We start from the raw sequence: 24530 nt of genomic DNA, 5'->3' as shown, positions 1-24530 counted from the left end.
ATCTGCTAGGTATTATTCTAAGCTGGGATTGGAACCCAAGTCTCAACTTCCAATTCTGCACTCCTGATAGGCATGAGCAGAACATTCTTTAGAGTATTCATACAGGGACTTTTTACAATTTTTAAATAAATCAGACAAGATCACTTCTGAGACTTGGCTCTAAATCTATGATTGTATGATTTCATGACATAATTGTTATACTAACTAAGCTTAATTATTTAAAAAACCCCTAAACTCCACTGATAAAAAACAAAGTTTAAAAAAATGAACAAAAAATAATAGTTTTTGAGAAATCAGAATATGCCCATCCAATCAATATGCTTCAGCTATATTATACTTTTGCAGAGTGATTTTTAAAGTATCTGTTAAATTGAACTGAACTGAATTCCAAAAGGCCCAACTTTCCCATTTCATACTCACACAGAAAAATCAAAACAATTCTTACCTCCATATTTTTTTTTTTTTTTTGTTAGGTTTTTGCAAGGCAAATGGGGTTAAGTGGCTTGCTCAAGGCCACACAGCTAGGTAATTATTAAGTGTCTGAGACTGGATTTGAACCCAGGTACTCCTGACTCCAGGGCCAGTGCTTTATCCTCTGTGCCACCTAGCCACCCCACCTCCATATTATTTTACATCTTTAAACATGTCTTCACTTTTTTGCTAGAAGCTTTTTCTTTGACCTTGCCATAATCCAACACCCACCCCCTCCACTTCATAGAGATGACTCATTGTGTAAAAGCCAATTATTTCTTCATGGTTAAAGGTAAGAGTCACTTAAGAATCCTTTAGTCTTTCATATCTTCATTTATTTTCTCTTTTTTTTGTACTTGGTTCCAAGGTATTTCATTCTAATGACTAATTCAGGCTCTCTTTTTACTGGAGTGCTAATGTGAGGGAACTCCCAGCACTCAGTGCAGAGGCCCTGAATGTTTCCTCTTTATGAGGGACCTCATTTCCATCAGAGATTCTGAGCTTCAGGGAGCCAGTGTATCGAAGTGAGTTTCTACCCAGTTGAGATACTGAGCAAATCCATTAGAGATTTTGTATCTTGTTGGAGTCAAAGGTTTTAGAAAGCCTGTGCTTTGGGGGATTTAGATTTAGAGATTGGGAGATGAATGTTTGTTTCACATATGGATAACTTTTATATATGCATACTTCACTTTTTTTCTCCCTGTCACCATCCTGAAATGATGCTATGGATCTATCTGAAAATAATCAGAGAGGCCAAACATCAGGAAGCCAGAGACTGTAGAAGGTCTAAAGTGCTCACTTCTCTCCAGAGATCTCAAGCAGATCTATCAGATGAAACTGAATATCTGATATTTAATGACTCAGAAATGGGCTGGGGAAGCTGAGAATGTCATCCCTACCCAAATGTGATCAATTATCATAGGAGGTAAGGACCCTGATCATCTGGTTCTTCTCCCATATTATGTCTGGGAAACTTCAACCTCTCCTTTGATTGTTTCCATGATACAGGATTGCCATCTTCTAAAGTGAAAATCCTTCTCTGATATTTCTCCACAAACTAATACTTTCTCTGCCTCCCACCCTCACCCCAGCTTTAGAATGGTTAAGGTCTCCCAGTACATCCAGGGTCATTTCTAGTCATCCTGATCCATATCTGGCCAGGACTCAGATGAGTCAGAAGGAAAAAGTGGTGACTTTGCACAGCCTTCCCTCACTTAAATCCAATTCACTTGTATGTCATGGAATCACCTTCCTGATGTCACTGTCTTCTTCTAGAACAAACAACAACAATGCTTGATCCACTGTACTCTTTTACTCATATTCTATTCTTGTAAAAAAAAGTTGAAATCTTCTGTTTTTAAATCATCTACATTTCACAATATATCCTAATCCCTCCCCCTTCCAGAGAGCCAACCCACATATTAAAGAATTAGAAAAAGGAAAAAAGCTCAGGAATATTAACCAACCAGGGCCTAGGCCTGGATTCAGGAAGATCTGAATGCTATAATAGTAATTACAATAATAGCATTATTATTATTGTTATTATTATTTAAAATGTCTAACTACTTTACACCCCCACCTTTGAGAAAAAGCAGGAGGCAGAGATGCCATTTCACATTGATTCTTTGAACCAAATTTAGTCATTACCATTTTATGGCATGTAGTTTAATTGCTTTAATTGTTCTCTCTAAGTTATTCTGTTGTAATCTTTGTGTATGATACTTTCCTAGATATGGTTGCTTCACTCATATGTCTTTCTATGCTCACCTGTGTTCATCATACTGATTGTTTCTTACAACACTGTAATATTTCATGACATTTTGAACTATAACTTATTAAACTAACTCCCAGGCAAAGAGCATCTATTTTTTTTCAGTTCTTGACTACTACAAATATTTTAGTATGTATGAAACTTTTCTTTTTATTACTGAACTCCTTGAGATATATAGTTTCATATATATGTATATTTCTTTCTATCTATTGATTAATCGATCTATTTATTGATCTATCTTTGTCTAAGCTAAAGGGAATGGAATTTTGGACATCTTTCTCACCTCTAGTATTAATAAATTTATCTTAGATCTATTATTCTTGTGATGCTCAACCTCTCTACAAGATGCCATATTTTTCATAACTTTCTTTGGTATTAATTGATCCTTATTTCATGCTACTGGGTACATTGGGACATGAAGAAGAGGTGATCTATTCCTTTCTATCTGTGACTACTTCCAAATATCTATTTCCACAAGTGTACTCTTTAGTTTCTTCTTTTTTGAGGTATATTTCATTCATCTAACTCATTCTCATTGAGAGTCTTGTGGTAATAATCTACTAACCCTGTTTGTTATCCCTGTTTTTCTCTCAGGATTCAGCTCACAAACTTTACACAAGATTCAAAATCTTGGTGTCATCCTTGATTCTTCCTTCTTTCTTATTTTCCATATTTAATCATTTGCCAAGTATTTTCCAGTTCTATACATATAATCTCATTGTTCCTACCCTACTTTAGATACTTGCTTTTTGATAAACTGAGATTGACAATAAATGGAATAAGAATTCAGAGATGGTGAGATCAGTATTGATTAAAGATGATGCAGAATTTTATAGAGTTGCTAGATCTTGAACCAGTTTTTAAATGCAAAGTAGAAACTTACAGAGGAAAGGGAATACTTTTCACAAGCAAGGGACCCTGATTTATATCATGTTATCTCTGCTATTAGACAGTAAAGTCTTGATGGTAGATATGGTTATATTTGTATCTTTGCATCTCAGAACTTAGAGAAGCACATAGTAAATAATAGGTACCTAAAAATGCTTCTTGATCAATTGATTTATAGAGGAAATAACAAAACTAAAATGAAAAATTGTGATTAAATATAATTGAAATACTTTAGAATGAACAAAAGCAATGCAACCAGTACAAGAAAGGCTAGAATGGGGGAAAAAACTTTAAATCAGATATCAATGCTAAAAGTCTAATATCCAAAATGTATAGGTACATGAAATAAATATCAAAGATGAAGGGCCAGTTTTGGCAGAAATATGGTCAGGATATATAACAAAAGAGGAAATGTAAATGAACAATAATCATCTAGAAAAAATGCTTCAAATAATTCATAGTAAATATTCAAATTAAGGTATCTCTGAGCTGTGAACTCATTCAACCTTTCTGGAGAGAAATTTGGAAGTATGACCAAAGGGTAACAAAAATGTGTATACCCTTTGATCCAGTAATAACACTACTGGGTCTATATGGAGCTGTGAACTCATTCAACCTTTGTGGAGAGAAATTTGGAAGTATGCCCAAAGGGTAACAAAATGTGTATACCCTTTGATCCAGTAATACCACTACTGGGTCTATACCCTGAAGAGATGATGAAAAAGGGTAAAAACATTACTTGTACAAAAATATTCATAGCAGCCCTGTTTGTGGTGGCAAAGAATTGGAAATCAAGTAAATATCCTTCAACTGGGGAATGGCTTAGCAAACTGTGTTATATGTATGTCATGGAACACTATTGTTCTATTAGAAACCAGGAGGGATGGGAATTCAGGGAAGCTTGGAGGGATTTGCATGAACTGATGCTGAGTGAGATGAGCAGAACCAGAAAAACATTGTACACCCTACAGCAATATGGGGGCGATGATCAAACTTCATGGACTCACTAATTTCATCAGTGCAACAATCAAGGACAATTTGGGGCTGTCTGCAATGGAGAATAACATCTGAATCCAGATAAAGAACTGTTAAGTTTGAACAAAGTCTAAGGACTATTTCCTTTAATTTAGGAAAAAACCTTGATATATTATTTTCTGATCTTGTTAACTCTTATACTTTATGTTTCTTCCTTAAGGATATGATTTCTCTTTCATCACACTCAATTTGGATCAATGTACACCATTGAAACAGTGTAAAGACTGACAAATTACCTTCTGTGGGGGTGGGGGGAGGGAAGTAAGATTGGGGAAAAATTGTAAAACTCAAAATAAATAAAATCTTCAATGGAAAAAAAATGTATCTCTGAGGAGCAGAAGCCAGATGATGAATTAGAGACAACCCAGCAGAACTCAACATTTCCCTCCAAACAACTTTAAAATAAAACTTCAAATCAAAATGTGAAGCAGCAGAGCCAATTTTCAGGGTTATGAAAACTTAGGAAGCAGGCTGGAGAAGTTTATAACATTGGAGTAGGAACCTATCCAGAATCTACAATCTCAGGGGGATGGCAGAAACAGCCACAGTAGTGGCAGCAGCAGCCACAGTAGTAGCAGCAGCAGAGAGCTTTGGGAGCTCTCAACCTATAGTTGGAGAGAGGGTAGAACATTTGATCAATGATTACAGGGAATTGTTTGCTAGTACTGGACATAGCTGGCACTGACTGGCAACTCTATTGCCCTTATATAGTACTGGATTGCAGTTCTAACACAGAAAAGGAGTACCAGGGGTTAGTCACAAGAGAATAGGGGCCCTAAAAACAGTTCCAAAGCAAAGATAACACTAGTCCTTGTGACTGCTGGGGTTTTTTTCCTGGGTAAAGACCAGGGTGTAGGCCAGGAGAGGAGTGGGTATATCTCTCCTAGGATTGACTATCTTGGAAGTATCAAAAACTTGCAGATCCTGAGAATTAGCCTTGAAAATAATAGCATAAAACAGTCTGAAACTGGGGCGGCTAGGTGGCGCAGTGGATAAAGCACTGGCTCTGGATTCAGGAGTACCTGGGTTCAAATCCGGTCTCAGACACTTAATAATTACCTAGCTGTGTGGCCTTGGGGAAGCCACTTAACCCCATTTGCCTTGCAAAAAAAACCCCTAAAAAAAAGTCTGAAACTTGGGATAGTGCTTACTCACATGTGAGTTGAGCCCAATTTTAACATAAAACTCAAAGTCAAGAAATAGGCTGGAAAAATGAGCAAACAGCAACAACAACCCCCCGACCCTGGAACTTGACCTTAAGAAGCTACCATAGGGGTGCTAGGTGATGCAGTGGATAGAGAACCGGCCCTGGAGTCAGGAGTACCTGAGTTCAAATCCAGCCTCAGACACTTAACCTAGCTGTGTGGCCTGGGGCAAGCCATTTAACCCCATTGCCTTGAAAAACCCTAAAAAAAAAGCTACCACAGTGGCAGGGAAGACCAAGACTCAGAAGAAGACAACAATGTGAAAATGGCTACAAATAAAGCCTCAAGGAATAAAAGCTAATTGAATCTAAGCTCAACAAGAATTTCTGGAAGAGTTAAAGAAAAAGATAATAGTGGAAGAGGAAAAAATGGGAAAATAAATGAGAGTGATACAAGAAAATTATAAAAAATTAATTAATAGTTTGATAAAAGAGGCACAACAAACACAGAAAAAATAACACCTTAGAAATGGAACTGATATAATAACAAAAGAGGCACAAAAATTCACTAAAGAAAAGAACTCTTAAAAAAAGCAGAACTGACTAAATGGAAAGAAAGAGATACAAAATGTCACTGAAGAAAATAGCTCATTAACAAATAGAATTAGACAAATAGAAGTTAATGATTCTGTGAAATGTCAAGAAACAATAAAGCAAAGAATGAAAAAAATAGAAGGAAAATGTGAAAAATTACATCAGAAAAACAACTGACCTGGAAAATAGATCAAAGAGATATAATGTAAGAATTATTGGACTACCTGAAAGGCATTGAATAAGAATGAGCCTACATATTATATTTTAATAAAATATTAAGGAAAACTGTGCTGATATGTTAGATCCAAAGGGAAAAATAGAAATTGAAAAAATCCATTGATCAGCTCTTGAAAGAGATCTAAAAATGAAAACTTCCAAGAATATTATAGACAAATTCCAAAGAGAACATACTTCAAGCAACCAGAAAGAAACAATTCAAATATTATGAAGCTGCAGTAAGAATAGCACAAGATTGAATAACTTCTGGATTAAAGGAGCAGGAAGCTTGGAAGCTGATATTTTGCAAGGCAAAGGGTTGCAATCAAAAATATCTTATTTAACAAAACTGTGTATAATCCTTTAGGGGAAAAATGGGTATTTAATGAAATAGAAGACTTTCAAGCATTTCTGATGAAAAGATCTGAACTGAATATAAAATTTGAATTCAAACATAATACTCAAAAGAAGCACAAAAAGGTAAACATGAAAAACTAATCATAAACTTAAACTGCTTATATTCCTATATGGGAAGATAAAACTTGTAACTCTTAAAAAGGAGTTTTTAATATAGAGGGTGTGGTATAAGTTAACTGTATTGGAATGATCTCAAAAAAATTAAGAGATGAAAAGATGGATAAACTGAGAGAAGAGATAAGGGAAAGTGAGAAAGGAGAATTTTTTCTTACATAGTATAGGCATACAAGGAAGAATTTTTGGAGTAGAGAGGAAATAGGGGGATGGCAGATAATGCTTGAACTTCACTCTTTTTAGAATTGTTTTAAAGAGGGAAGAATATATACATATACAAACATATATTATATATATACATATATACAGATATCTATCTATCTATCTATCTATCTATCTATCTATCTATCTATCTATCTATCTATCTATATCTAGAAGTCTGTTTTACCCAACAGGTAAATAGGAGGAGTCAAAGATAAAAGAAGGGAGGGAATCATGAAAGAGAGGACAGATTAAGGGTGGTAGTGATTAGAAGCAAAATAGACTTTTGAGAATGGACAAGATAAAAAGAGAGAGAAGAAAAAGAAGAAAAAGGGATAAAGAGAAATTCATAGTGAGTAACCTTAACTGTGAATGTGAATGGAATGAGCTCACCCATATAATGGAAGAGGATACCAGAATGGATTAGAAACCAGAATTCAGCAATTTATTATTTACAAGAAATTTGAAATAGAAAAACACACAAGAATTAAAATAAAGGGCTGAAGCATAATCTAATATGCTTTAGGTGAACTAAAAAAAGACAGGAGTAGCAATCATGATCTCAGATGAATTAAAAGCAAAAACAGATCTAATTAAAAGGAATAATCAGAGAAACTACATTTTTCTAAGAGATCCTATAGACAATGAAATAATATAAAACATTTTTACAGTAAATTTCTCTGAATAAATCTCATTTCTCCCCTCAAATTTATACTGAGTAAAGAATTGAGTTAAATTTATAAAAAATAAAAACTATTCATTCCCCAATTGAAAAATGATCAAAGAATATAAACTTGCAGGTTTCAGAAGAAGAAATCAAAGCTATCTTTAGTCAAATAAAATGATCTAAATCACTATTGATTAGAGAAATTAAATTGAAATTAAATTAAAAGTGTCTGAGGTGACACTTTAATACCTATCAGAAATGACACATGCTGGAGGGAATGAAAGGGAAATAGACTCATGTTGAAATGGTAAACTGGTCCAACCATTCTGGAAAACAGTTTAGAATTGTAGCCAAAGGACTACACTGAGCAATATTATATAAGATCTGGATCTCAAGGAGATCAAAGAAAAAGAAAAAGGACTTTATGTACAGAACTATTTATAGTATCTTTTTTTGTGATGGAAAAGAAATTGAGAAGATATCCATCAAATGGAGAAGTTGTGGCATATGATTACGATGGAGTACTATTGTGTTCTGGGAAATGATGAAGAGTGTGGTTTCACAAAAACATGGCAAAAACTACATGAGCTGGTGCAAAGTAAAGAACAGAAAATAACTGGGCACAGTAATAGCAATGTTGTAATGATGATCAAATGTGAAAGACTTGACTACTCTGATCAGTACAAAGATTCAAGACAATTCCAAAGGACTCATGATGAAAAAAATTTTATCCACCTTCAGAGAGACATCTTATGAATTCTAAGTGCAAATTGAAGTATAACGTTCTTGTTTTTTCTGCTTTTTTTGAAATATGACTAATGTGGAAATATATTTTGCATGATTTCATATGTCTAATTAATAGTGTATTGCTTGCCTTCCCGGTGAGTGAATGAGGGGAGGGTGGAAGAGAATTTGATTGCAAAATTTAAAAAGAAAGACAATGTTAAAAATAAATAATGAATTTTTAAAAAGAAAGAAATGATGGGCAGGATCATTTCAGAAAAATCTGGACTTATATGATATGATATAAAGGGAAGTAAGCAGAATCAGGAGAGTATTATTTATGGTAATAACAATATTATATGATGATTTGCCCTGAATCATTTAGTTACTTTGATCAATACAATGATCCAAGACAATTCCAAAGAACTTACGATGAAAGATGTTTGTAATCTCCAGAGAAAGAACTAATGGAGTTTGTATGCAAAGCAAAGCATTTTACTTTATTTTTCTTTTTTTGTGTTTTCTTTTATAACATGGTTAATATGGGAATATATTTTGTATGACTTCACATGTGCAATCTATATCAAATTGTTTGCCTTCTCGAGGAAAGGGGAGGGGAGAGAGAGGGATGGAGATAATATGGAGCTCAAAAATTTTTAAATGTTAATTTTTTACATGTAATTGATAAATAGTTATTATTAATTAATATTTAATAAATAAAACATATTGGAGAAAATATCTGTTTAACCTCACACATATAAAATTGGTAAAAATGATGAAAAATGAATACAGTCAGTGCTGAAGGTGATGTGGGAAGATGAGTCCACTAATACACTGTTTTTAGAAATGGTATTTGGCCAAATTACTCTAGAAATAATTGAGAATTATGTGAGAAGAATCACTAAGTTGTCCATACTTTTTGATCCAACTCTCTACTTTACATAAGGAAGTTAAAAATACAAAGAATAATCACATATATGCCCAAATATTCATAGCACTTTTTATGCTAGGAAAAACTGGAAATTAACTGGATGTCTACCAGTTAGGGAATGGTTAGATAACTTGTGGTAAATGGTCAGAATGCAATTCATTGTGTTGTTAGAAATGATAAAAACAAGGAATTAAAGAGATATGGGAAAATCTGTATGAACTGATACAGAAGGAAGAAATCAGGTCTAGGAGAACAATATATATCAGAACTACAATAATATAAAGGAAAATAACAATGAAAAGCAACTTATATCAGATTAAACGCAATGAATAATTTTGGTCCCAAAGGTTGGTGATGAAACACATTCTTTTGTTTTCAGTAGATGGGAGACATATGGTTCAGGATGTTTCAAACACTGTCAAACACAGTCAATACATCTGTCAGTTTTGCCAAACTATTTTTCTTTGTTACATGGGAGGGGGTATGTCCAGAAATGGCACCCCCCCAATAGATTAATAATACTTTATCAAGTGATCACTATTCTTTAGAAAAGTAGAGGAGAGGAATGACAGCATGCTGTAAATGAAGAAGAGAATGATTAAAGGCAAAGTAAAAAAGAATGGAAATGACATGCTCCAAAGACAGAAGTACCTAACTAAGCAGAGCAGAATGTATATATTGGAATGTAATAGGTAATAGTTGGGATCAAAGTCTGGAAGGTCTTGAAGACCATATTGAGATAATATGATGTGAAATAGAGATTTTCCGATAGAACTGTTGTGAATAATGCTAGCAGAGGATGTGGAAAATATATCTGAGATTTCTAGAAATGGGAGATTAAAAGATGATAGAAATGTTAATTATCTCTAGTTTATCTTGTTTGTGTGTTTTGCATGCATAGATGTTGGCATGGGGTCTTTCTCATTAGTCTGTGAGCTCCTGGAGAACACAATTGTTTACAATTATATTTTGCCTTTATTTATATTTTCAGTGCTTAGCATAATGCCTGGTATATCGTAGGTGCTCATTTAATGCTTATTGACAGACTGACTGATGAGAAGAGAATAGTTGGGAAGAGACTTAATCTGTTTAGCAATCTGTTACATGAATTTCAATCATTATTCAATCTCATGACTTACTATGACACTACAGGACTTCTATATTCACATGTCTTGCTGTTATAGCAAATAAAGCACATTGACAAGCTTTTCCCAAGCTTTCTCCCTTTCTCAATTTATAGATTTTCATAAATGACACACAATATATCTCCCATTTGTCAAAGCAGACTTTGATCAATGATTTCTCTTCCCCCCCCACCTCAGAGGTTCTTATCATTTTGTTAATAATTTTTAAATGCATGAAAATATATAGGATTAAAAAGGAAGCCAATTATGCCGAAGTAAAAAATGTAAATTTTCTCCCATCCAAGTTCAAAGATCCCTCTAGAATCCATCCATAGACCCCCTGAAAGTTAAGAATGTATGTACTATCTCTCTCTGTTCTGACATTAAAGTTTTCAAATTCTTTCTAAAATAAGGCTTTTGATCTAAGATTGGTGAACTTAAAACCAAAATTTACATAATTATATCTCAATATTAATTTATTTCCTTTGTAATCTTATGTATTTTATTTTATGAATTTAAAAACATACACCTGAGAAGAGTCTATGGGCTTAACAAGGCTGCATAAGGAGTCCATGACACAAAAAGGTAAAGAATCCTTGCAACAGAATAGACAAATATACATCCTGAGATTATAATATTCTAAATGGAAAATGAGATTTAGGGGGAAAGATACTATAATGATAGTATATGTTCCCACCTATCTAGTAAACCACCAGGAAATGAAGCTTCCTTAAAATCTTGCCTTCTGTCCTGATACTTCTCCCTTTTTTTCCCCACTAGGAATAATGAGTCTCTAGATAGAACTTTCTTAGGTTTATGTCTCCTACCTATGTATCATGCTTCACATTCCATCCAATAAGAAACAGGACCTACCTAACAGTCAGGTAATTTCCAATTTTTCCTAGCATAAATATTTGTCCAACTGCTGCACAGTGCCATCCTTTCAACCTTTATTCTGCTTTCCCCCTTTCGCTCTCCTTCTTCTTTTCCCCTCATAATCTGGGAATAGTAATAAATCTATTGATGTATTGCAAAGGGTATGATAGCCAACTAGGCAGTGAGGTTGATATAGTGCAGGGCCTGAAATCAGGAAGACCTAAGTTCAAATTTGGCTTCAGACACTTTAAAAGTGTGTGTCCCTGGGCAAGTCACATAACCCTGTTTGCCTCAGTTTCCTCATTTATAAAATGAGTTGGAGAAAGGAAGAAAGAAAGATATATCTCCAGTATTTTTGACAAGAAAAACCCCAAATGGGGTCATGGAGAGCTGGACATGACTGAACAATGTCTGAATAACAATAAATGAAAAAGATGGGCACTGACCAGAGGACCAAGGCTCCTCTACTTTCTGTTCTACGGTAGGGTGTGTACCCTTTATGACACTTATCTACATCTTGATTCCACCTCAGTATTATGCTAATTTCTCCTCCCCAAAAGCATTTAATATAGATAGAAAGAAAGATATCTGCAGATATGCATGTTTGTGAATATGTAGTAAATATCTCTAGGTTGATATTTCCCCCTCACAATTTCTTTGCCTCAAAGATTTACTTGTTCCTTCTTCTTTGCCTTGATATATGTATAGCTAGGTAATTATATACATATGTACATTGGTATACACATATATATCTAGACAATATATATGTATGTATATATAATATTTCCAAATTGGAACCCATCCTTCTCCTAACCCTTGGTTCTTAATCCTCTTAACTTAAGAACATCTTTTATCATAGAAAACCCTTGCATGAAATTGATGCAAATTCAGGAGCCCTGGACCCAATTCTGAAACCCAGACTCTAAACTCAATATGGATGGTCTCTGGGGGCCCAATACACCTGCATTTTAACTGTAATGATTTTGATTCTTTGTTTACTGTTCATTTAATCTCTGTTCATATTGGTATTCCGGGAATGCCACCTCCTACTAAAACCTTCTCATCGGGGTTCTTTTATGTTTTCTTGATTCCCGGATAGACTATTTCTTTCTTTCTTTCTTTTTACTCGGTTTGGTTTTCCCCTTATGCTGATTCATTGGAGTAAATCTAAATCTGTCAGCTGGTCTTATGGCCCCTCACCTTCTGTTAAAGAGCACATAATACATATTTGCTATTTTAATCAGGGATAAAATTGACTGCTCTTTTGTGGTGTGTCTAAACCACATATAATTCAAGCTTGGGTACATACATGCCACTTCCTTGGTCAGTGGAATATGATGTAGATGAAAAAAGAGTGCTGCATTTTATGTGGTTTAATTGGAGTGTTTATATACATAGCGATGACGGAGTATTCATTTTAGTGCAGATAAAAAGGATAAATGATAGACTTGAATTGAAACTGGCAGGTGTTACTATGTGATTTTCTTTCTCCTTTTTTAAATATTGTTTTGCAAATACTATGAGTGCTGTCTGAGTTAATAAGGATAATCATTTGAAAGTTACAAATTGTTTAATTACTAAAAAATAATCAACCTCTATTTTGTTTTATCTAAATGAGATAAATTGAACAAAAATCAATTTCATGGGGGGGGGATGGGTAATCATATATGAGGGATCAAAAGACAATTGGTCTCACTGTCCAAAACAGAAACATGACATTAAGCCATTTTGACAACTGTGTTGTCACCTTCTCTTACAAAGATTACTTACTGGTTTTTATTTGTCCTTACATGGCAAATTTATTCAATATCATTCAACTTCTTTTTCTGATCCATTTTAAGAAATCTACTTAGTCTAGATTTCCTTTAAAATATATTTTTTTCCTTTGTGTCATCGAAATCTGACCTAAGTCAATAGACCTGGAATCAAGTCCTAAATACACCATTATCTAACTTTGAGACCTTGGACAAGTCCCAGCTCTCATTTATCTTCAAGAATTATTCTGTTTTCCTTTAGTCTATTTATATTATCATACACCATGCCCAATTCTTGAGCTCCACTTATCTTTCTCTAAGCCTAGCCAATGGAATTTCCAAACAACATTTCTTCTTCCAGGATCAAAAAGGGAAATTACGACTAATGAACTTCTATCAGCTATCTTTCCTTAGTCTAATTTTTTTCACCATTAAGTTATTTTGTCTTTCCCTTCTGTTCAGTCTCTTTTATGGTTCAGTGGTGACTACATTATTTAGTTATGGTGTAATTTAAGATTGAGGCAACTCTTGTAGTTGCATTTGAAAGTGACACTCAAGGTCTACAGCCTTCATAGTTGGAGTATCAGTGGTATCATGACTATTGAAAAGCTCTTTTCTGGGTGTCAATTCATTGCTTAACTTGTAAGGAATTACCAACTCTAGATTTGTGATATTCCACAATGACTAAAGTCTGTGATGGGGATGGAAAGAAGGTTGGTTGACAATAAAATTATTGAAAAAACTAAATGACAAAAACCTCTCTACAAACTGATTTAATTTCAAAAGATACAAATTAAAATACAAATATGTATCTTGACATCCCTGTGAGGGAGTCGGGTCTATTTAATCAGAGCAAGAGTAGTGCTCCAAGGTTATACACATAACTGATGGTGAGCTAGGATTTGGACCCAAGTCATCTGAGCTCCAATTCAGTTTCTTTCCTCTTTGCCAAGCAACCTCTATAGAAATCTTAGCTACATAATATTAGGAAATATCATGAAAGCAAAGAAATATAAATAATTTCTTACTGAACACTGGAAAAGATGCATTTCCTTTTAAGACTTGGAATTCTTGTTCTAGTCGTCTCCGTAGGTCTATTTGTTCAAACAAAACCTTCTGAAGTTCTTCTAATAAAGAAAAAAAGAAGAGTCATTTTACTAATCTTTACAAATAACCCTCCAGAGAACTGTTCTATACGGCAATTTATTATTATAAGACAAAATATTTTACCAGTTTAAAAAGTGTTGCATAGACACAGGATGGATTTTGTGCAGAAATCCATGAATATAAATCAATGTAATGTATTATTTTAAAGTATTATATTACAGTGTCATGTATTGATTGATATGTATGCATTAATCTCAATTATATCCACCCAATGGTCCATATATTATTCATATGTTGCTTGTCAAGTTTAAAATATGGTACAGAACAAAAATATCCTCCTATTATCTGTAGTCTTTTAAAACTATGAAGTTTATGGAATTTAAACTTTTTTTACCTTTTCCCATATTTTCTACATCCTTTTTGAGAGAATGTGGTGAATTGGTTTCTTGTGTGTGTTCACCTTAATAAAAGGAAGAAAAATATTATTAAAAACAAATTATTTTCTGTTAGTTTTGCTTTTCATTTTCTTTGAAAATCTGAAAAGATTTAACATTAGGAATTGGATTAGAAATACTTACGAATATTGCCTTTTGCAGTTTTTTTTCACTTGGAACCATTAGGAATGAGAAGAAAACGAAATAGATTTTAGCCTCAATGAGTTGTGATGTGAAATTCTTGTCTTTACCCTTCATTCATGGCCTTATTAAAAAGTTCATTATATTTTCAACTGGTTAAACACTAGAGCCAGAAGAGGAGGTTTTTACTTTAAAAATCAAAATGATGTTTGCTTTGGATTTAATAAAAAAAAATTCTTGGAAAAAATAAAGGCAAAATTCTTTACCCAGATCTATGGGTACACAGAGTTGGGTCTGAGTATGTTGGTGGAGAAACATTAGTCCATGATCCATGCATGCCTATGTCCATAATGGCATTAACAACAATTATACATGTTTATATTTTTATTTAGCACCTTAAAAGTTTCTAAAGTGTTCTACATATATAATCTCATTTGTATATTAGTATTGGGATATCACCTCTATAGAAACAAAGTTTGGCAAAGAAAGGACAGAATGGGCAAAAGTTTCCTTTTTTTTTTGATCTATACAAATCTTGGGGGTTGAGAAAAAAGAGATATGAGTGGGAGAGAATTTTTAAATCTGGAAGTTTTTCTCAAGTAATAATTAAAAAAACTGATTAAATCATCATATGGTATTTATTACTAAATACATTTCAGCAGTTTACCCATAGCCATCTAATCACCTATCTTTGATCAAAACCTCTCACTCCTGCCCCCAAACCCTTAAAGTTATATAGACAAAGCCTTGTATTTGTACTTATTTTCCAAGTTATGTATTAAATAAGAGGATGGATGACAGCTATGGAAAATTATTGATCTTTAGTCACAAACTTCATCAACCTAACTCAAAAAATCTAATGAAAACTGAAAAATTCAATTATTCAGCTAACCAGATAATTCAAAACTTCAGTTTCCTTTCACAAAGCTGATTGAATTTTTCATTTTCATCTGGATGTTTAGGGTTATGTAAACCTAGCTATAAAATCATAAGACAAAACTTCTTTCTCAACACTATACAGTAATGATCTTATTGACTTTCATTCTTTCAAATGCTATCTTTCTCTCTCTATATATGTATATACATATTTATACGCACATATACATCTATCTATCTATCATCTATCTAAATTCTGAGTCTATAATTTAAGCAACGACCTTTCTGGAATATGAATTCCAGATTCACATATCTGACAATAGATAGGGAACTTTAGATAGATAGATAGATGATTGTATTTCAAAATGATTGGTTTCTTTTGTAATTTGAAGTATTTTATTTTATGCATTTAAAATTCTTATTCTAGGGGTGGCTAGGTGGTGGAAAGAGCACTGGCCCTGGTGTCAGGAGGACTTGGGTTCAAACAGGGCCTCAAACACTTAACAATTACCTAACTGTGGGGCATTGGGCAAGTCTAATTCCATTGCCTCACAAAAAACCCAAACAAACAAACAAACAAAACCCAAACCTTATTCTGAGGACTTCATAGGTTTTACCAGATTGCCAAATAGGGGTCAATGATACAAAAAAAGGTGAAGAACTTCTGGATTAAAGGATTATAGTTCTAGACCTCATAGGCAATCTGGTCCAACCTCCTTATTTTATGTATGAGGACATTAAGGCCAAGAGAAATTAATTTGCATGCCTAGGACCACACAAGTAGTATCAGAAGTGCGAATTGAACTTAGATTCCCTGCCTCTGAGAACAAATATTATACCACAGCCATCTCAAACTTAGTGTGTCCCAAACCAAGTTTATGATTTGTCCCCTAAGCCTGTAGCTTCTTCTGACTTTCCTATTTTAATCTGTGTTATTATTCTGCCTTCCATGTTCATAATCTTATCTTTAACTCTTTCCTTTCCCTCACCCCTCATAGTTAATGAATTGTATCCCAAGAATAACTTGTCTTTATTCCAGTGACTGCCAAGTTGGTACTGGGACATGCTCAATAGTTCTTCTCTCGGGGCGGCTAGGTGGCACAGTAGATAGAACACCAGCCCTGGAGTCAGGAGTACCTGAGTTCAAATTTGGCCTCAGACACTTAATAATTACCTAGCTGTGTGGCCTTGGGCAAGCCACTTAACCCCATTGCCTTGCAAAAAAAATAGTTCTCTCTCCTGTCCTGCCCTGTCCTCTGAGCTCTCTTTTCTCCAATATCTAATACTGTTACCACAAGTATCTCCTCTAGGCATAGCATTAGTTGTTTTCATTCCTTTGCTCAGTCTTCAGTGATAAACTAGAAAAACAGTAAGCATGAGGGAAATGGAAAGATAATAAAATGAAATGGAACTTGCTGTAATTATAAAAACCAAGATTAGTTTGTAGAGGAGTTGAGAAACCATATCTCCTTCCTCCTTTCATTGGAGAGGTAAGGGATGATAATTGTGGAATTCTGCATACACTATCAAACATGGAAAACCACTTAGTATAAGTAAATCTTTACTGAATATAGAAAGAGGAATATAGAATTATAGAATCACAGGATGATAGTTCAAGAGGTAGAAAGAACTTCAGAGTCATTTGGTTCAATCCCTACATTTTATATATAAGGAAACTGAACCCCAGGTTGGTTAAGTGACTTGTCCAAAGTTATACAGGTGACAAGCATCAAAGTTATGCATAAACAAAAGACCCCAAATAATAAAAAGACAAAAAACTCTATCTAATGACTTTCCATTGATTTATGAGCAAAATTCAAACATCTTTGCCTTAAAAAATTCCCTATAATCTGGCACCATCTTGCCTTTCAAGCTTATCCCATACTTTTCTGTGACATGGACTTTTTGTTTCAGAAAAAATGATGCTTTCCCACCCCAAAGCCTTTGCCCATGGAGTATCCCACAGCCATGCATTTGCTCACACTGGTATCTCTAGAATATACTCCTGTGTTTCTTTGCCTATAAAATTCGTCTTCAACTCATATACTATTTTCTCCATGAAGTTTTTACCATTCCTGGGCTGGTCACATTTTCTCTCTCAGATATCAACTAGAAAATTTGTTTTTCCACCTCCCTAGTACATCCAATATTTAATTCAATCCAAATCCAATAAATCTTTATGAAATGCCTAATATGTGGCATGGCTGGAAATACAAAAGGAAAAATAAAATAGAATCTGCAGTTAGAGAACTTACACTCTCCTAGAAGAGTTCACATGTAAAGAAAGATAAGTGAATACAAAGTAATTTGAGGAGAGATAACTAACAACTTGGGGAAGCTGGGAAATCTTTATATAAGACAAGACTGAAGCTGAGTCTTGAAGAAAGCTAAAAAATAAAACTAGAGAGGAAGACTTTCTCTCCAACAACTTGAGAAAATCTCCCCTTGTATCGAAAGTTTATAAAAAGAAAAAACAAAATCAGCATTCATACTTGATTCCGTAGACAATATGGAGTAAAGCCTATAAAAAGATATGAAGGTAGGAGAAATGGCTAGAGATTTCATGAAGGGGAAAATTATGAAATTTCTGATAAGTTTCTGTGGGATCCCAGTGGTGGATGGATTTAAAGGTGAGATTAGGAAATTTAGATTTCAATCAAGATTTAATAAGAAGTCATTGAAGACTTTGACCAAGGACATTACAAGGTCAGATCTCTGTCTTAGGAAGATTACATGGTTGGTTGTGTGTGGGATGGATGGCAAAAATCTAGGAAAGATGTGATGATGCCATGATTGGGAAGAAAGATTTATATTCAAGAGGTATTTTGTAAGTACAATTGACAACTTACTTGATGCTGGAGTGAGAAAGTGGGAAGAAGGATGATTTGGAATTTTGAACCTGGATGTTTAAAGGAATGAGAGCTTTCAGGTACATGAGAGCAATGGCCTTGTCTTAGCTAAAATTGGTACCCCCCCCCCATGCCTGTTATAGAGAAGATGCTTAGTAGATGTTTATTGACCAAATCTATGTCCACTATTGTTAAGCTTTTTATTATTGAAAGGGCAAGCTCTTTAGATAGACTAGAATTCATCAGACAGCATGGAGTAGTGGACAGAGAACTGGCTTCATAGTCAGGAAGACTTGGCTTCAAGTACTTTCCCTTCAGGATTCCCAGGCAATCTTCTAAGACTTTAAATTTCAGAACTTTTACACATATGCATTAATTGAGGAAGTTTCTTACACAATTGGAATCATAACTTCGAACCCTAAAAAGTCCAAAACACCCAAAACTCCAAACCAAGAAGCAATCAAATTCACCCTCATTATTTCTGCATCTTTTGTTGTTGGCATAGAATAGAATTATACCACTAAGAAGATACAACCAGAGCTGAGATGTAGGCTGCAGCAATGAAGAAAAACTTAATGCTTACTCTATAGTGAACATGGGCTTTTCCCGACAAAGTCATCCACAATACTCCTGACATATGGGACAAACATCATAAATACCATAAAGGGCTATTCCACTTTGAGGTCCACCCTGTCACACAGAGACCAAGAGACCAAGACACCATATCTGGGAGGGGAAAGGGAAGAGATTTCCCCTAGTCTTTTCACGTTTGGGTTCATACAAATAATGACAGATTCTTTTAAAGTTCTCTCTTTCTAAATATATGACAGAGCAAAATATAAGGTATCATACCTTTGATGTCTTTTTTCTCTGGCTTTCATATGTATTTTAATCTTACACAGTTTACCTCTCTAAACAACATGAAAATAAAGAAGTGTCTGTGAAGAATTTTAAACTCCTGATAGAATTCTAAGGTATATTGCCTTGCATATAGATGCATTATGAATGTTTGTTTAAATGAATTTAATTTTATAAATTCAGATGATTATGTATATATGTAATACAAATGCACATGAACATATATCTGCAATGTACATCATTACTTCTCTGAATCAGATGCACCTGCTCTTGGAATATAATTCATATATCCTTGATAAACAGATGAAAATCTATCTCTATAATTTAAGCATTAGTTTTCATTTTATATTTTAATGAAGAAGTTTATTCTTTGAAAACTACATTTGAGTTACTATCTTCTATCTGTGCCATCCATTGAGATGTGATATACATGTCCTTGTAATACCTTAAAATGATATAAATGCTAGCTCTTATTATTAGAACCAATATCCCTATTGGTCACAGGATTTGATTAGGTGTGCCATTTCTCTTAAAGAAGTACACTTCAATAAAGGAATTAAATTTGAGAATTTAAATAGAATGTTTTCAAAAAAGCTATTTCCTTTCCTATTCATGCCTATTGCTCTATGTGGATATGAATACGACTGACTACTTAACTAGCAAATGGAAACCGAAGCAAATGCACTGATAATACTAATTTCTGTTTTTCAGGATACAGCTTCATGAAAGCTTTATTTTGCATCAGTGTCTATTTCATGTTAATATGTCTCTGCTCCTTCTGGGTAAAATCTGCCATTACAGTGCTCAGGAGATTCAGATGTTTCTGTTACAAGGGGATTTTTTAAAATGGTTAAACTTTGATAAATAAATCCAAGTAAATTTCTGCTGCATTTTGTCTGTGACTGGACTCTTGTTTTTCTGCATATTTTCAGTCAATGGAAACCAGATTGTTAACTGTAGTTAAACATGACCTCTGGGAACTTGAATCACTAGTACTGTAAATGCTTTCCATATGGTTAAAAAAACCCAAGAAAACATTAGTTTAATATTAGGTTAAAAACAACAAAACGTATTTGATTTAGCTAATGGTGCACATGCAATTTTTGTAAACGTTTCAACAGGTTAAAATATCAAATTACTGAAACCTTAGGTGAGGGGGCCATTCATAAATTGAAATGTTTACTCTATTTTTCCTTCCTTTAAAAAAAGAATTCTGAAGTGAAAATAAAATGCACAAGTCACTTAATTTATATTTGAAAAATTGATTACATGGACTAATAAGAGGATAGGTGATTTATAATGGCAATAACATCTTTTTTCAGAGACCTATTTTGAAATATGGACCAAGAAATACTCTAGAAGAAATCTATCTGATACTCTAAACTTAGAAATGAATGAATTTTTTTTTTGGGGGGAGGATATAATATACAGTGCATGGGGTGGTATCTACTGGTTAGTTTTGCTTTAGAATATAGGTTTACTAATGTAGAAAACTTACATTTTTACTGTGCTGTTTAAATGGGTTATAATTTATATTGTTTCATTAGAGAAGACATCTTAAAAATGCAAATACTCAGTCAAAGTGTTTATGCCAACATCAATCCATAGCAGGAGGGCCCCAGAGCTGACAAATGCAATACTAGATAGAGGTAAGCTATAGGCTAGAAATTGAACAGTTATATGTTCTCAGTTTTTCCTACCATCTCTGCTGCTCTCTATAAGTGGGTACATAAAATGTTTTTCATGAATGCTTCAACCCCACTCCTATATCTGTCCTCGATAGCTGGATTGATCCTAGAAATGCAGGAGGTATGGGGGGGGGGGATAAATGTCATAAGTAAATAGTAAAAGTCTTTGTAAACCAGGAGAAAAGTATATCTTAAGGAGAAATTAACACCCTCTTCAAATTATGTGGTTTTCTTTGTTATTGTTGCATTTCAAGAACCAGAGTTGACTGCATCACATGGAGGTATGAATTTCCCAAGTCATACAATTAGTAATTGTCAGAAGCATAATTTGAACCCAGGTCTTCCTTTTATTTCTATTGATAAATTGTCATTTATTGCTTTCCAATAGTTTTGTTCATATTAGCTTTGTCTCATAATAAATTGAAATATAAATTTCTTGAGGACAAAACTTTCTCTTATATTCCCCATGGTCCCCAGAAAGGAAAGTACATATGGGTACATAGAGGGCAATCAACAAACCCTTGTTGAACCGAACTGAATTGAATATTTTTCTAGCACATAATAGGAATGTTAATAAACTCCATTAAGCATTCATCCCAATTCAGCAAATAGACTTCTAGAATGTTTGCTCATTCCCATGATCTTGCTTGTTTTCTTAATGAAATATTTAGGATCTGTTTATACATTCTGATGCAACCTTAGCCTCTATTTTTACTTCCTCCCTGAAATTCTTTTTTCACCAGAGAATGATCTAACTCAGTTTTATTTCCATATGACATCTGAAAAAAAATTTGATTTCTCCAAATGAACAAAACAAAAATGCTCAATAGTTTAGATCTTAAAATGAAAACAAGGATTCAAATTCGTAAACTTTCATTTCTTTCTGATTACATTAATGCTTGATGTTTATGGTGTTTTTGTTTCTAAGAACTAAATGAAAGGTCAAGTGACATAAGCTCCTTTGGGGCTTGAACCCATTCAATGCCTTGAACCTATTAGATACTGTACAAGATTGCTGGATTTGGGATCAGGAAGACTTTATATATTAACTTCTTTGATATCTAAAATGGAGATAATATTAGGACCTACTTCATAGAATTATTATGAGGAACAAATGAGACAATGCATGTAAAAATCTTTGTAATCCTTAAAGAGATATGTACTAAAGCTAGGATTTCATTAGTATATGAAGTATACTAATTCATGAGGAATGCCTTCTACCAATGCAAGTCAACCCTTTCTCTGCAATTTATAATTTTAGACAGTTGCCTGGAGCTACCTTAAGTATAAAACATAAAACACTAAATAAATGTTAGCTATTGTTGCTGTTGATTGAATTGATCAAGCTGGGATTAGAATTGAGGTCTCCTGACACTAAGGCCAATGAATCATTTGGACCTCAATTCTAATCCCAGTTTGACCAATTCCATCAACAACATAGTTCCCTTCACCAATCTGCTACTTGCATATTCTCACTGATTCACATCCTTCCACTATGATAATTCTGGTTATATTTGACCACAAAGGGAAGCATATACTAAGAAATATATTCACACATTAAAATGTGAATTCGTTAAATGAAGTTATTTTTCCCTTCAGGCTACATTCATAAGAAGTGCAATATCTAAAAGGGTAAAAAAGAAATTCAGTTATCTATCCAGATGCTTCTAAATAAATATCTACGTCTGGTGTTCTGTAGAACACTGCAGGTAGAAACTACTAACATCATGTACAATAGCATAAGATGTAGATTTTAGATGAAAAGAGTCTGAGGCAAAAAGAAATGTAAACAAAAGTAGTCTCCATATCCTTTGCCCATTCTGTACTTCCTACTCCATCACTGACTTTGGGAAGCTATTCTACTTCCCTGCATCAGGGAAGATGCTATAGTTGAAAGAGCCCTGGACCTGAAGCTGGGAGATCTGAGGTTTATTTTAGTTCTAGCTATTCACTTGGATCAAGTCACTTCTCTTTTCTTTTAGCATTGACATTTTATGATTTTTATGATCAGCTTCAGCTCAAGGCTAGACCCTGTCTCTGCCATTGAAACATTGGATCTCTACAGTCATTAAGAAAAGAGAGAAACATTTCTGGACCGTCTAGTGAATTGGAATGTTAACAACTGATCTTGATTTAATCGTTTCTGGAATAGATGATTTTTAAAAAAGAAAATGGAAAATTGTATTTGATTGAGGGAAAGGATTAATTTATCTATTTTAAGTGGGTGGTCTATGAATAGTGTTAGACCTAGAGTTAGCAAGACCTGAGTTCAGAAAACCTTCTTAGCTGTGTGACCCTAGGCATGTCATTTAACCTCTACTTCAGTTTCCTCAACTATAAAATGGGGTTAATAATGGAACCTATTTTGAGGATAAAATGAGATAATATCTGTAAAGCACTGCTGTTATTGTCATTATTCCTACTATCAAATTATACTTTTATTTAATGAAGAGAGCCAAGAATTTTCTAAAATTAAGGGCAAGGCATGATTCATGATGGATTTTAAAAAATAATGCTGCTTTGATGCCAAAAAACTAAATTCCACAAACATTTATATATATATATATATGTATATATACATATACACATACAAATATGTATGTATATATATTTTCCCCTTTCAGTTGGGACATGAATTTTTATTCATTTTTTTTAGTGTTGAATTCTAACTCTGACTCTTTCCTTGTGCTGTTTATCACTTTAGTGAGGTCACAAGACAGACATGGGAAAAGAAAATCAATATTGCTATATCCATGACATGCTAAAGCATAAACTAACTAAAATATTAACACCATTAGCTTGGAAGAAGGAGAACAAGATTAAGTATTACCTATGGGTCTAATGGTGAATTAGGTAGGAGTCACATGAAACTTTGCAATTTATGTATGAGGAAATTTTATTGCCAATTTCCTACTCATAGCTTCTTGGAGAAAAAAAAATATATATAATCAATATCTTTGTTTAGTATGTTTAAAGTCTATTTAGAATTCTCTCAGGTTTGAGAAATGTCAGTTGTGATGCTGTGATACTAAAGGTTTATTCTGATTTCCCTGACCTTTTTAATTGAATGGGATTTTTGAAAATTAGATATTAGAAATGAGAAAGTTTAATAAACTAAATAAAATAGTTTTCATCAATGAAGATTCTAAACACAAAGGAGAATCACATTTAGTTGGAAGGCATTCAAAATACATTATAGGCATTAACCTAATATAACCCATTCTCATACTATCTAAGAGAACCAAAAGTAAAGGTATTATTCCTTTTATGGATGTATAAATTATCCAAAATTATGTAGCAATTAAGAGTTTTAGAATCTAGCCCTCCTGGTCATTTTTTTTTTAATATTGTTATAAACATTTTCCAGTGAAGAACTGAAGAGGAAATGGAAAGCTGTCATCCTTTTTCTATTTATGTGATCTTCTATTTGTTCCTATTGCTTTCAGAAATCATCTATAATACCCTAAATGATAGCTATTATAAAATAATTTGAATGCAAATTAAGCCTAATGGATCCAATGGATCCATTGGCCTTCCAGTTAGGAAGACCTGAGTTCAAACCTCCCATACTGGCTGTGCAAATTCCTTAACCTCCCAATGCCCCAGGGAAATCTCTAAAATGATAAATTATTGAGGTAATGATCTTCCTTG

The 24530-nt window shown here is 33.7% G+C and overlaps 1 protein-coding gene across 2 annotated transcripts in view; it reads right to left on the bottom strand.

The window, feature by feature from the left end:
• SKOR2 (SKI family transcriptional corepressor 2) overlaps positions 1 to 24530 on the bottom strand; it is a 49779-nt gene that overhangs the window by 17082 nt on the left and 8167 nt on the right. For both annotated transcript variants that reach the window (XM_074201739.1, XM_074201740.1), the window contains 2 exons: positions 14428 to 14493; positions 13955 to 14053 (listed from right to left, as the gene is read on the bottom strand). In XM_074201739.1, coding sequence (XP_074057840.1) covers positions 13955 to 14053; positions 14428 to 14493 — 165 coding nt within the window. The remainder of the gene's footprint in view (positions 1 to 13954; positions 14054 to 14427; positions 14494 to 24530) is intronic.

Source organism: Macrotis lagotis, chromosome X (assembly GCF_037893015.1).
Source record: "Macrotis lagotis isolate mMagLag1 chromosome X, bilby.v1.9.chrom.fasta, whole genome shotgun sequence".
In the NCBI taxonomy this organism is placed as follows: domain Eukaryota; kingdom Metazoa; phylum Chordata; class Mammalia; order Peramelemorphia; family Peramelidae; genus Macrotis; species Macrotis lagotis.
This window is presented reverse-complemented; position numbering and strand designations above follow the sequence as displayed.